Below are 10,596 nucleotides of genomic sequence, written 5' to 3' on the forward strand. Positions count from 1 at the left end.
GGCCTCAAATGCGACGTGTGAGGTTTATGAAAAACTCTGTCTTGCATGAAACACATGTGGAAATGCAGTTAAAGGTAAAACCACCCTCGAATTACGCTACTAACACATGCATGTGCATGCAACAATGCTTGTAACGGCAGTCAAGAGAAAGCCACGACGACGATAGAAAAAGGAGAAGTTTTCATGTAATTTTTGTCTACTCAAAATTTTTAAAAAATTAAATTTTTTTTAGGTAAAACTTAATGTTTTTTATATGTTTTGGATTGCGAAGATGTGTTAATCTCAATAATAATAATAATAATAATAATAATAAAAATTATTTTGATGCATTTTAGCACGAAAAATATTTTAATAAAAACCATAACCATTTTTTCAAATAGGACTTTAATACGAAGACTTGACTTGGAAAAGAATATTGTTGTATCCTAACTTTTTTTTCTTTTTCATGGTAGTTAGCAAGTTTGAATTGGCTAATTAAATCACTAAAAATCCTAAGTGAGTTTTGTTAAATTAATATTTTGTGTTGTTTAATGCAAATCCAACTTAAATCAAGTTTTAAATCTCAAATTTCTAGCTTGTTTGATGTTACAGTAATATTTTATTTTTAAAATATTTTTATTTTTAAAAATATATTAAAATAATATATTTTTTATTTTTTAAAATTTATTTTTGATATTAACTCATCAAAATAATAATAAAAATCAAAATTTAAAAAAACATCATTTAAAATACATTACCAAACATGTTCTTCAAAACCTAGATCATTAGTTAGTTGGATCAATCCTAAACTCAATTTAAATAAACTAAGAAAAAAAAATTTAATAAAAAAAATCTGGTCTGTCCCAACTGATCTGAATCAATGGGCCAGTGAGTTGACCCATTAACAAAGTCGGGTTATATAACCATGTTCCGAGCCCAAACAAAAGCCCTAAACCCTTCCTTTCCAGGCGCACAGTCCCTCTTTAAGTATCTCGGTCTTCGAATCAAAGTATCATACTAAAAAATTCTCTCTCAAACTTGAAGGAGAGCTTAAACATTCATCAATGGACTGGAAGAGCACAGAACAAGCATCGATGGAGCGTCACGCACCGAATCACTCCTCCTCCACCTCCTCATCAATTCCTGCAACTGAAAACACTGTTTGGGCCGACGCGTCGCCTCTTCTTGAAACCGTTTGTAAAGGTCTCCGATTTAGCTTCTATATTTTTTAACTTCCTAAAACTCTTTATTTATTTATTTTTGAGTTCCTGAAATTTGTAAGTGTGAACTAGTTATTTCTTTTTATTATCTTTATCATTATTATTTTTTTCAATCTGCGCCGTAATTTTTTATCAAGCATTAGATAGATTACGGCTCTTATAATGATTAAAATTTGAATTTTCTTTAATACTTAATTAATTAACACAAAATGTACAATGCTAGTCTTTTTTTCTTTTAAATTATTGATATTAATTCTGTTTTTAATATAATGTCCTCTAACAGAATTACGCGACGGTGAGCTAATTCATGGCGAGAATTTCAACCTATATGCCGCAATGTCTGCTCTAGAGGTAATTTCTTACATTTTCATTTTAATATGATATTATTTATTTGATTAGTGATTGATTTTGTGGTTTAATTTTTGTATTAATTGATTTTGTTAGATTATGGACCCGAAGATGGATTCTGGAATCATCAACAAGTATGCTTCTGTTGATGAAGCGATCGAAGACGGTTTGGCTCCTGTACCTATTAGCCTTGACAAAACTGTTGATGTTCAGTGCATCATCGACATCATCGACCAACTCTTAGCGTGTGAGGTATCATAGTGCTGTGGCTTACTTTCCTTTTTGATGCATCAAGTTAGAGGGATCAAGAGAGTCTCGTCACTGTTGAATGGAATGCTTTTCGTTAATAAAATAATGCTATTAAACAATTGTCTTTCATGGCAGGCAACATGGCACAAGGGTCACTCGTTGGCACAGACTGTTTTTTCATGCTCCTACCTTCTGAGACCAGAGAGGACATTATCACATGCCCTATTAGATTCTTATTGCAAAGTCATCCGTGCAACGTGCAAGGCAGTGACTTCAATTGTCTCAGATGCACGCACACATGAAGTAAAGTATTTTAACAGCTCCTTTAACCTCTGTTTATTTTTGTATAATTAATCTTCAATGATTCCTTTGTTTCTTCTTTATTGTACATTATTGCTATCTTAATATTAAACTTTGTGTTCATTGAAATGGAAAAAGACGCCGCATGCTCGATTTTTTTTTTTTATTGTTTCTTGCTCTTATTTTTATAAAAGCATGATTTACAAGTTGGTTCTTTGGCAGGAAGAGGATCTGTTTACAATGGCTTATGGCCTTCCTCTTAATGTGGAAGGAGATGAAAAGTGCTTGTCGTTGTTAAATGCTGTCGAAGAGAATATTTCTCGCCAGCTGCGAGCTTGCAAAGCTCTGCCCTCCAAAAGAAAACCATTAGAGGGTATTATTCTAATAACACATTCACTTTGAACGGGGACAGTTAGGATAGAGGGGGGATGGCCTTTGAATTATTTTTAGATTAGATTTTGAAAATCTTTATCTCATTTACTTGTCTAGTCACTTTATATGTAAACTTGGGACTTTCACATCAATTGCATCACAGGGTTTTTTTTTTTTGCTACTTTATGGGACTCCATATCCTCATTAGCAGTCTAGTGTATTTACTGGTAAATGATTATTTTTCCCTGCAGAATTAGTGTTTTTAAGAGATGAATTGCAAACTCCAACTTGTTCAATTTAGTAAGATTTAGAAGTGTATGCTTTCTAATCTCTGATGCTAGTTGATTTTCATTTTAAGTTCACTGGTTGCATGAAAAAAAAAGAGGTTGTGTTTTATTACCATTCATGTTTCCATCACTACCTTTTAGTGCTTGGCATGAAATATCAATGTAACTCTTTTAATTAATGTGGTGATTTTTTTGATGCAGATATAGAGCCTCTACAAAATAATTTTGAACTGGAAGAAGGCTACTGCAAAGCATTGTTATGCCGCTTACGCTTTCGTAAGGTCTTATCCTGTGTTTGCTCTAAAATAAGTATCATGGTGGATATGGATCCTGTCTATGCATAATTTTCTTTTCTTTCAGAATCTTTGCACATTGCATGTATGTTCATTGGATTGGATTTATTTCTTTTCTAATCGAGATACACAAATTCAGTTAAAAGTCTTGTTTGGCTTGTGGTTAGATAGAAGATTCTGGAGATGCTGAATATCAGAATTTATCAAGGTGTCAAGGATTTAAAACACTTCGTTTGATTTCTGGTTAAAAAATTTCAAGCTGTTAAAAAGAAATGATGAAGCTGTCATTTTGACTGTCACTTTTGGAAGAGTTCAATATTTTCTGCAATATGAGGGTTTTCTTTTCCTTACTTCAATATTGAGGAATTAGTGATATGATTAAAAATTGGATATTCGCATCCTTTCTGCTCACCAATTATCTACCTTTTCTTATTTCTCCTGGCTATTATGCAAATAACTCAAATTCTGGTTCCTGATATCTTTGTTTTCTAAGCATGCCTCTTCTTTATGTCTTCTCTATCCGTTGCCCACTTTCAGAAAATATTGTTGCCCATGAGTCAACTTCATCTTTTTTTACCTGGTCCTTTGCACCACACTTATTTTTTGTGGTCAACATATTTTTACCCATTTTTTCCTCTGCTTTCAGCACTTTTGCCATGTTTTAACCTGCATGAGGCGACCTCAAGGAAGAGGTCTAGAGTTGGCAAGAAAACATATAGCTTCCTGCATTTCAGAGCTAGGAAGCATTCTTAACTCAGCAGAATTCCTAATGTCTAATGCCTATGGAACTTGTGAAGATGGCACAGAAGATCGAACAACTGCTTCTGGCTGTCAAGCTATTGGGTTTGATGCTAATTTAAACAGCAGAATTTCGGCCCCAACTCCACCACGTTCAATTAAAATTCTTAGTTGGAAAAAGGTTAGAACTTAATGGTTAGGATTGTTTTGTTTCTCCATTTTTTATTTGTTGATATTCTTTGTCTTTCTGTTCTTCCAGGCCATCGAATATTTTGAAAAACTTCTTCATCATCTAGATATCATATGTTCATACCTGTTGGACCCTTCCTTGGATGTTCTTTTGCGCTTTGTGGCTCAATTTCAAAAAGCACAGCCTGATTTGGTTGCAAGAGTGCATCTCCAGGTTATTTGGACTTCATCCACAGTATCTTTGAGATGATTAGATGGGTGTTATTGGGTTGCTTCCTTGTTTTTGAATTCCTTAACGTTTTTTATTGATACAGGTTCTCATCATATTCTAGAGAATTATGCACTTCACTTTTTGTCAGAGTATTAACAGCCCTGATTTTTAAAAAAAATTTTAGCTGAAAGAAAGAAAAAAGGAAGAGGAATATGTATGTGTTGCCATTTTGTTGCTTAATGTAGATGTGTTACCATTTTGTATCTCTGGAGTCTGTTAGGGAATGCAGTATTGTTTGTTCCTTGAGTTATGCTTAGTGTTTGGTATTCTAATCTTCGGTACTACTTCATCTTCCCATTCTATTTTATCTTGTCAGTTCACCTTGTTCCCCACTTTGTACAAGATTCTTTCGGTAATTCCTTATCATTATATTCTGACCCTGAAACTTGACAACTTGTTACAGCTTCTGTTGGTTCAAGATGGAAAACTCTATGGGCGGTATCCTATCTTAGCTGTGATTATTAGAGCTGCACGGTTGCCTGAGGTCATTATGCGCCATGATATTCAGAAGAATGAATATGTTGTGCAGTTAGGACAGGTGAAGACAATTGTTATCTGTTATTATATTCCTTCAATCACATAAGTGGCCACCTTATGATGTTCTTCACTAGTTAAAGTAACATTGTTCATTACTATATCTCCATTCCCCATTATATATTTTTGAAATTGCCTTTCCATTGTAAAAATGACCCTTGAAAATGGCATGTTATTAATCATAATAGCTAAGAGGTAAATTTGAAAAGTCATCCACTATCATGTATCCTATTTAGGATGTGGGCAAAATAAATTGAAATATCATGAAAAGTGATGGCAGTCAATGCCATAGTATCATCTAATATTTTTGCATTATCACATGTTATGCAGATAGTGATCAACATGCTCAAAATTCTTTGCACAAATGCTGCATGGCAGAGGCGTAAACTTGGAAAGATTTTACAAGATTGGCGTGCTATCTATGTACAGGTTTGTGATCTTCCTTTCTGTATTGTTTTCTTGGGCTATTTGTTTCTGTCCAAGCAAAGCTCCTTTCAAATGCATCGTTTATTTTAACCACAATGCATTCTAGTATATTTATGGAATAGATAATAATTGAGTTTGACTTGCCCTGAACCTAACTATTATTGTGGAAATGAGTAATGATGCTTAACCTAATCAAAATTGTACAAACTATCATACAATCGGCCTGTCTACATAAATTATGAAAGCGTGGCATGTCTCATGTGTTAGTATTTTCTGTTTAGAATTTTGTTTACATATTTTTCATTTTGGGCTAGTTGATGCTTATGGTTAATTGGTTACAATGATTTAAGTGCTAGTTTTGCTATTGCAGTGTTGTCTGGTCCTCTCCAGCCTCTAACCTTAAGTCAAAACCACCTCATTTTGTTTAAGTATCTAGCTATTTAAACTTGATGAGTTTCTTGCAGTTTCTTGATGAGTTTCTTGCAGTTTGTTGATTTTTATTAATTCTTCAAAACCAAATGTAGATCATATGGTTGAAGTATCTGCTTTCAGAGTTATTTTGGCAGAGATCAGGTGGTGTTTATTCTTATGCTCTACATCTGTTGGTTAACAGCTAGAGCTTGCATTCAGAAAGGAGTTTGGAGAAGGCTCGAGCATTTCAAATGGCGAGGTATGCTGCTCTCTTGAGTATTTGACTCATTGTTGTACCCAAAAAAGGGTTTTCGTATAAAAGGAAATCAGCTTCTTATCATACAAATAATTCCAATATATATATACAAACATAGTCATTTAAATTGTCAGTTGACTATGTAACCAAGTGTATTGCCTCAAGGGTTATATTCAGTATTTGTGTATTCACCATTTGGGTCCTCTAAAATACTTGTTAGAAAATGGAATTGCCTGAGGTGCTTTACTGTTCTCTCTCTCTCTCTCTTAGAGATAAAAACAGAAAGGCCAAAATCATCTTCTTCCATTGCGAATAGAACATGAAGTTTTATAGAATGGATAATTAACGTAGCCATTGTGAGAAAACTAATATGTATAAAGTTGTTGTGTTGGAGATTCTGATATTACGAGGAAGCTGCAACTGTAATTGGACACTGTTCGAAGGTAGTGCAGAAATATTCTTATTGTTTAACCATGGTTATTATAACTTGATTAAATGAATGAATTTGTCATCTGCAATAATTTTCATCACAAGGTTTTGCATGGATATTGCCTGTTGAGAGGTAGGAGCTTTGTTCTGGGACTTCATTTGTCCAAACTTGATGATACTTGCATGATTAATTCTTTTTCCATTTGATTCAAATGAGAGCAAAAGAGAGAATTTAGATTCTAGTTTTTTCCGTTATTGGACTAGATATAAATGGGTATCAGCAAATCTTTTATCTCCACATTCTACCAGTTCTGTTATGTATTTCAGTTTCTGTTCGCCATTGTCATAAACTGGGATGCTTATTTTATAGAGTTGTTAAAATATATTTGGTTTTGCAGAATGCATCAGCAGGAATATTAAAACACATCCTCATTTGGGTGGAGGAGCAAACTTATTGGATTGCCCACCGATTTCTCGTTCTTGGTTTCGAATTAGAGCTCTATTCTCCCAGCGAATATTGCATGGTGTATTGGTATTTATATGTTGTCTTGATCAGGCTTGCAGAGAAAACACATCTGAAGATGACAGTGAGTGATGGCAGTGGTAGGCATACCTCTACTTCTCACTTGTTTTTTTTTTCATGGCGTAACTCTGCTAGAGTGCCAGCTAGAGGTTTCCGTCTAGGAATTTTTGCACTTAACAAGGGAAAAACAAAATAACAATTGACTAGATGAGCCTGCAAGTGAACTGTTGCTTAACAGGAATTTTACATATGGGTTATTTGCTGTCTCGTCTAGCATTTTCAGACCATCGATTGAACAAAAACGGCCTACTGGGCCAATTTAAGTGTGGGCAGACTTGATAATAAAATATTTCTTATATTCCGCATGCAATTGTTTCTGCACTGGTAAATCTCCCTAGCATACAGCACCAACTTGTTTTATTCATGTTCATCTGTCAATCAGCTAAACAAAAGGGAAAGAAAAGAAAGGATTCTCCGAAAGATCTGGCTAGAGAAGCTCGGATCCCACCAGCAATCTTGTTTCTTCAATGCCAATTATGTCTTGCTGAAGGACTTGCACTGGTACATTGTGCCTTTTCCTTAATGCTTGCTCTGTCTCATATTGTTTGTCCATCACACAAAAAGCTAAAATCCCATAAAGAATTAATAAATTGCAAAATATATAACTTCATTCAATTCGCAGACAATTAAAAAATCTTAGTACAGCCTGAAGCCAATTCTTTCGAATCAGAAATAGTAATTCTTTGTGATTGACCAACGAACAGTGGGGGGGGGGGGCTATAGTTAATGAGTTTATGCATCCATTCTTGAGAACTACCAGACTTGGTGTTACTGTATAGAATTGGTCATCTTTTCCGTTTCATACGCCCTTGCTTCTAGGTAGTTTGAACCCTAGTGCATCTGAGATCATATGCTTCCATTTCTTCATATTAAATGTTTTCACTTCACACCATTTTCATCTCAAAGGATCTAAAGTACCTGTTCTGTCTGTCTAGCTACTCGCTGCTCTGAGGAATGAACTGATGGTCTTGCAATCTCCCAGCCCCTTTAATTCTGAACATGAGGTAAACTGTATATTTTATGTATATGGTAGCTACTCTCGTATATATAAGCAACAAGGCAATGTTTGGTAGAACATGATAGAATGCAATATAATAGGAAGAGGAAATGATGGTTATTCTTCCCACAAATAATGTTAAGCATAAACTGCGTTGCCAATATAAATGATGCCATCTAGATCTTTGCACTATTTTTTATTCGTTCATTTGGAGGAGCAAAAAATAATTAGCTTAGCCATCACAGAAAAAGTGTACCATTTTTTGCACAGAAGCTACCATAAGATGGCTTAGTGATATGTTATTTCTTCTCACACCAAATTTATTTATTTTTTTCCAGAGGTTTATACAGCATTTTGAACTTCTACAAAAAGCTTGTATCCCTGATCTCATTTCATACCCCTCATTCAAGGAATCAACTTCCCGTGCTCGCTTCTCCGTAAGCAGTCTATGATTGTTCTAGTTATTGCCTGCACAATCCTTTCCTATACAAACCTGAACTGATTTCTCTTTCTATCTATAGAGTTTGGTGATGTGTAATTACTTCAAGGATGCTCAGAAGATTGCAAAGGAGGTCAAGAGTAGTTTTCTTAACGACCCGGACAGATTAGCTGAACTTTGCATATTGGAGCAGGTTGCCGAGCACAATAGTGTTGCCCTAAATGTGATTTCCAGAGTCGGAGCTCATGACCCGTCCCTCAAGGTTTCTTTCGAGTTCATCCACCACCCGTGTTTTGCCACTGTTGTTGTCAAGAGATCTTGAAGGTTTGTTTCAAGGACCATCAATTTTGAAACACTAGGCAATTTAGTGAGGTGGTATAGCAATTGTAACATTCGTAGTTTGTTTCCCTATCAATTTTCTCCATTATTTTTTTATAGCACATCATCATCCAGAGAGGAAGTAAGTAGCATCGTCGACTGCTCTCTAATCTTTTTGTATTGGCAAACAGATCGCTATTGCACCATGGGAGGCCCCCCAAGCTTACAACATTGGGCTGAGCTTTTTCAGCCGAAAAGACAACCAAACCTATTTTAGTAAAATAAAATCTAGTAATAGTCTTGTAAGCCAATCATCTCCCTCTATGAGTTCGAATCTTAAAATTAGCGTTTAGAAGGATTTATTAAATTATTTTGAATGTAGCAGGCCAAGTAGAGAGTGTGCTTTTAATATCATTCGAGGGACCTGAGACTTTCTAGAATGCTTCAATCTTTGCACCGAACAGAGAGCCCTGCCTAAATCAAATCTTGGACGTCCGAAAAGTGATCAAACGGCTACAATTTTTTTCAGCGTAATTTAAGGTGTACCAGAAAGTGGAGACCACTGTCAACGTCACTTTCAAATAAATTCTTTACTTGGATAGATTTTTTTTTTCTTTTTTATCGAATCTTTACTTCGATAGGTAAAACAAATTTGTCTTTATTCTATGGTTTTGGATCCGGATTTAACATCAAATTGTTAGAAAAAAATAATTCATGAATATATTAATTCAAAAATAAATGGAACGACTTTAAGAAATCTCAGTCTCCATGAATCTGATTAAATAATTTAAAAATGATCTAAAATGCGGTTTGTAGAAGAAATTTGAATTTCTTTTGAAATATATATATATAAAATTCATTATCAAATTTATTTAAATAAAAAATAACTTAAATTAACTCATAAGAAAATGTATGAAATAAAATCTTATCTTAGAAAAAACCCAAATTATTACAAGAATATTATATCAATTTTTGTTCTTTAATACAAGAAGGCCAACTAGGATGGACCGCCGAGCATGAAAGTGGGTGCAGACACCAAAAGTGAAAGCAGAAATTAACAGGACAAAAGCTGTCCTGTCATGTCCCTGTTAATAATTCAAATCATGGGTAGATCTGTTCTGTGTGTAAACTCTTTATGTTTTTTTACCCTTTTTTTTTTCCCTCTCACTTCCATTTCTATTTGATTGAAGGCTCGCCAGTCGCCACCGTCCTTGTGTGACAAGGGTGGCAGCCACATTAGAATCACTGCAGCTGTACTACCTAGTGGCACCATACAGCTGTGTTCCTAGTGGCACCAACTGCGACGGTGATTTTGTAACAGCTTTACCTACCACTTCGTCCAAGCTGTATTACCTATTTATTACTTTGTGTTTTATACGTTAGACATGACATATATAATATGATTTCATACACATTTTAGATAGCATAATACAAGTTGTTATGAGATGTTTGATGTGCTTTTGAATAGAATGGTTTTTTTTTAATTAGAATATATCTCATATGAAAGAAAATAATTATTTTTCAATTTGTTTATCACTCATTTATTTTTAATTTGGTAGAGTAAACTTGATCAAGTTTAGTAAAATTAATCTTCCACGCTAGGGCTTGAGTGTTTTACTGTGATGACTTTTATCTTTTGGTGCCATTTAAGAATTCATTTCACTTGAAAAAAATATTAAATTAATATTTTTAGATAATTTTAATATGATAATATTAAAAATAAAAATAAAATATAAAAAAAATTATCTTAATGTATTTTTAAGTGAAAAATACTTTTGAAAAGTACACAACACCACAATACCAAACACACATTTAATTTAATTTAAAATTTAAATCTTAAATCAAAGCAAAAAAAAGTAAAAATTTAATCCCAAAATAATCTCGCGGATATAGAAACAAAGAAAAAAATATATGCAAGCTTAAATTTCAAATTCAAATTATCAAAAAATAGCAAACT

At 33.9% G+C, this 10,596-nt stretch overlaps 1 protein-coding gene across 2 annotated transcripts; it reads left to right on the forward strand.

The window, feature by feature from the left end:
• Positions 1 to 971: 971 nt before the first annotated feature.
• Positions 972 to 8,950, forward strand: LOC118052073 (uncharacterized). 2 transcript variants are annotated; one of them, XM_035062893.2, is made up of 17 exons: positions 972 to 1,182; positions 1,483 to 1,550; positions 1,644 to 1,799; positions 1,932 to 2,099; positions 2,319 to 2,469; positions 2,957 to 3,036; positions 3,695 to 3,967; positions 4,046 to 4,189; positions 4,650 to 4,784; positions 5,111 to 5,209; positions 5,820 to 5,876; positions 6,701 to 6,905; positions 7,268 to 7,386; positions 7,821 to 7,889; positions 8,221 to 8,319; positions 8,404 to 8,645; positions 8,831 to 8,950. In XM_035062893.2, exons 1-16 carry the CDS (start codon positions 1,044 to 1,046, stop codon positions 8,641 to 8,643), a joined length of 2,202 nt encoding a protein of 733 aa, XP_034918784.1. In that variant the 5' UTR covers positions 972 to 1,043; the 3' UTR covers positions 8,644 to 8,645; positions 8,831 to 8,950. The 2 variants fall into 2 exon arrangements, with proteins under 2 accessions (XP_034918784.1, XP_034918785.1); XM_035062894.2 differs by lacking the exon at positions 8,831 to 8,950 and having other exon boundaries at positions 8,404 to 8,756.
• Positions 8,951 to 10,596: the final 1,646 nt, after the last annotated feature.

The sequence above is a fragment of the Populus alba genome, chromosome 18 (genome assembly GCF_005239225.2).
Source record: "Populus alba chromosome 18, ASM523922v2, whole genome shotgun sequence".
NCBI classification, from domain to species: Eukaryota; Viridiplantae; Streptophyta; class Magnoliopsida; order Malpighiales; family Salicaceae; genus Populus; species Populus alba.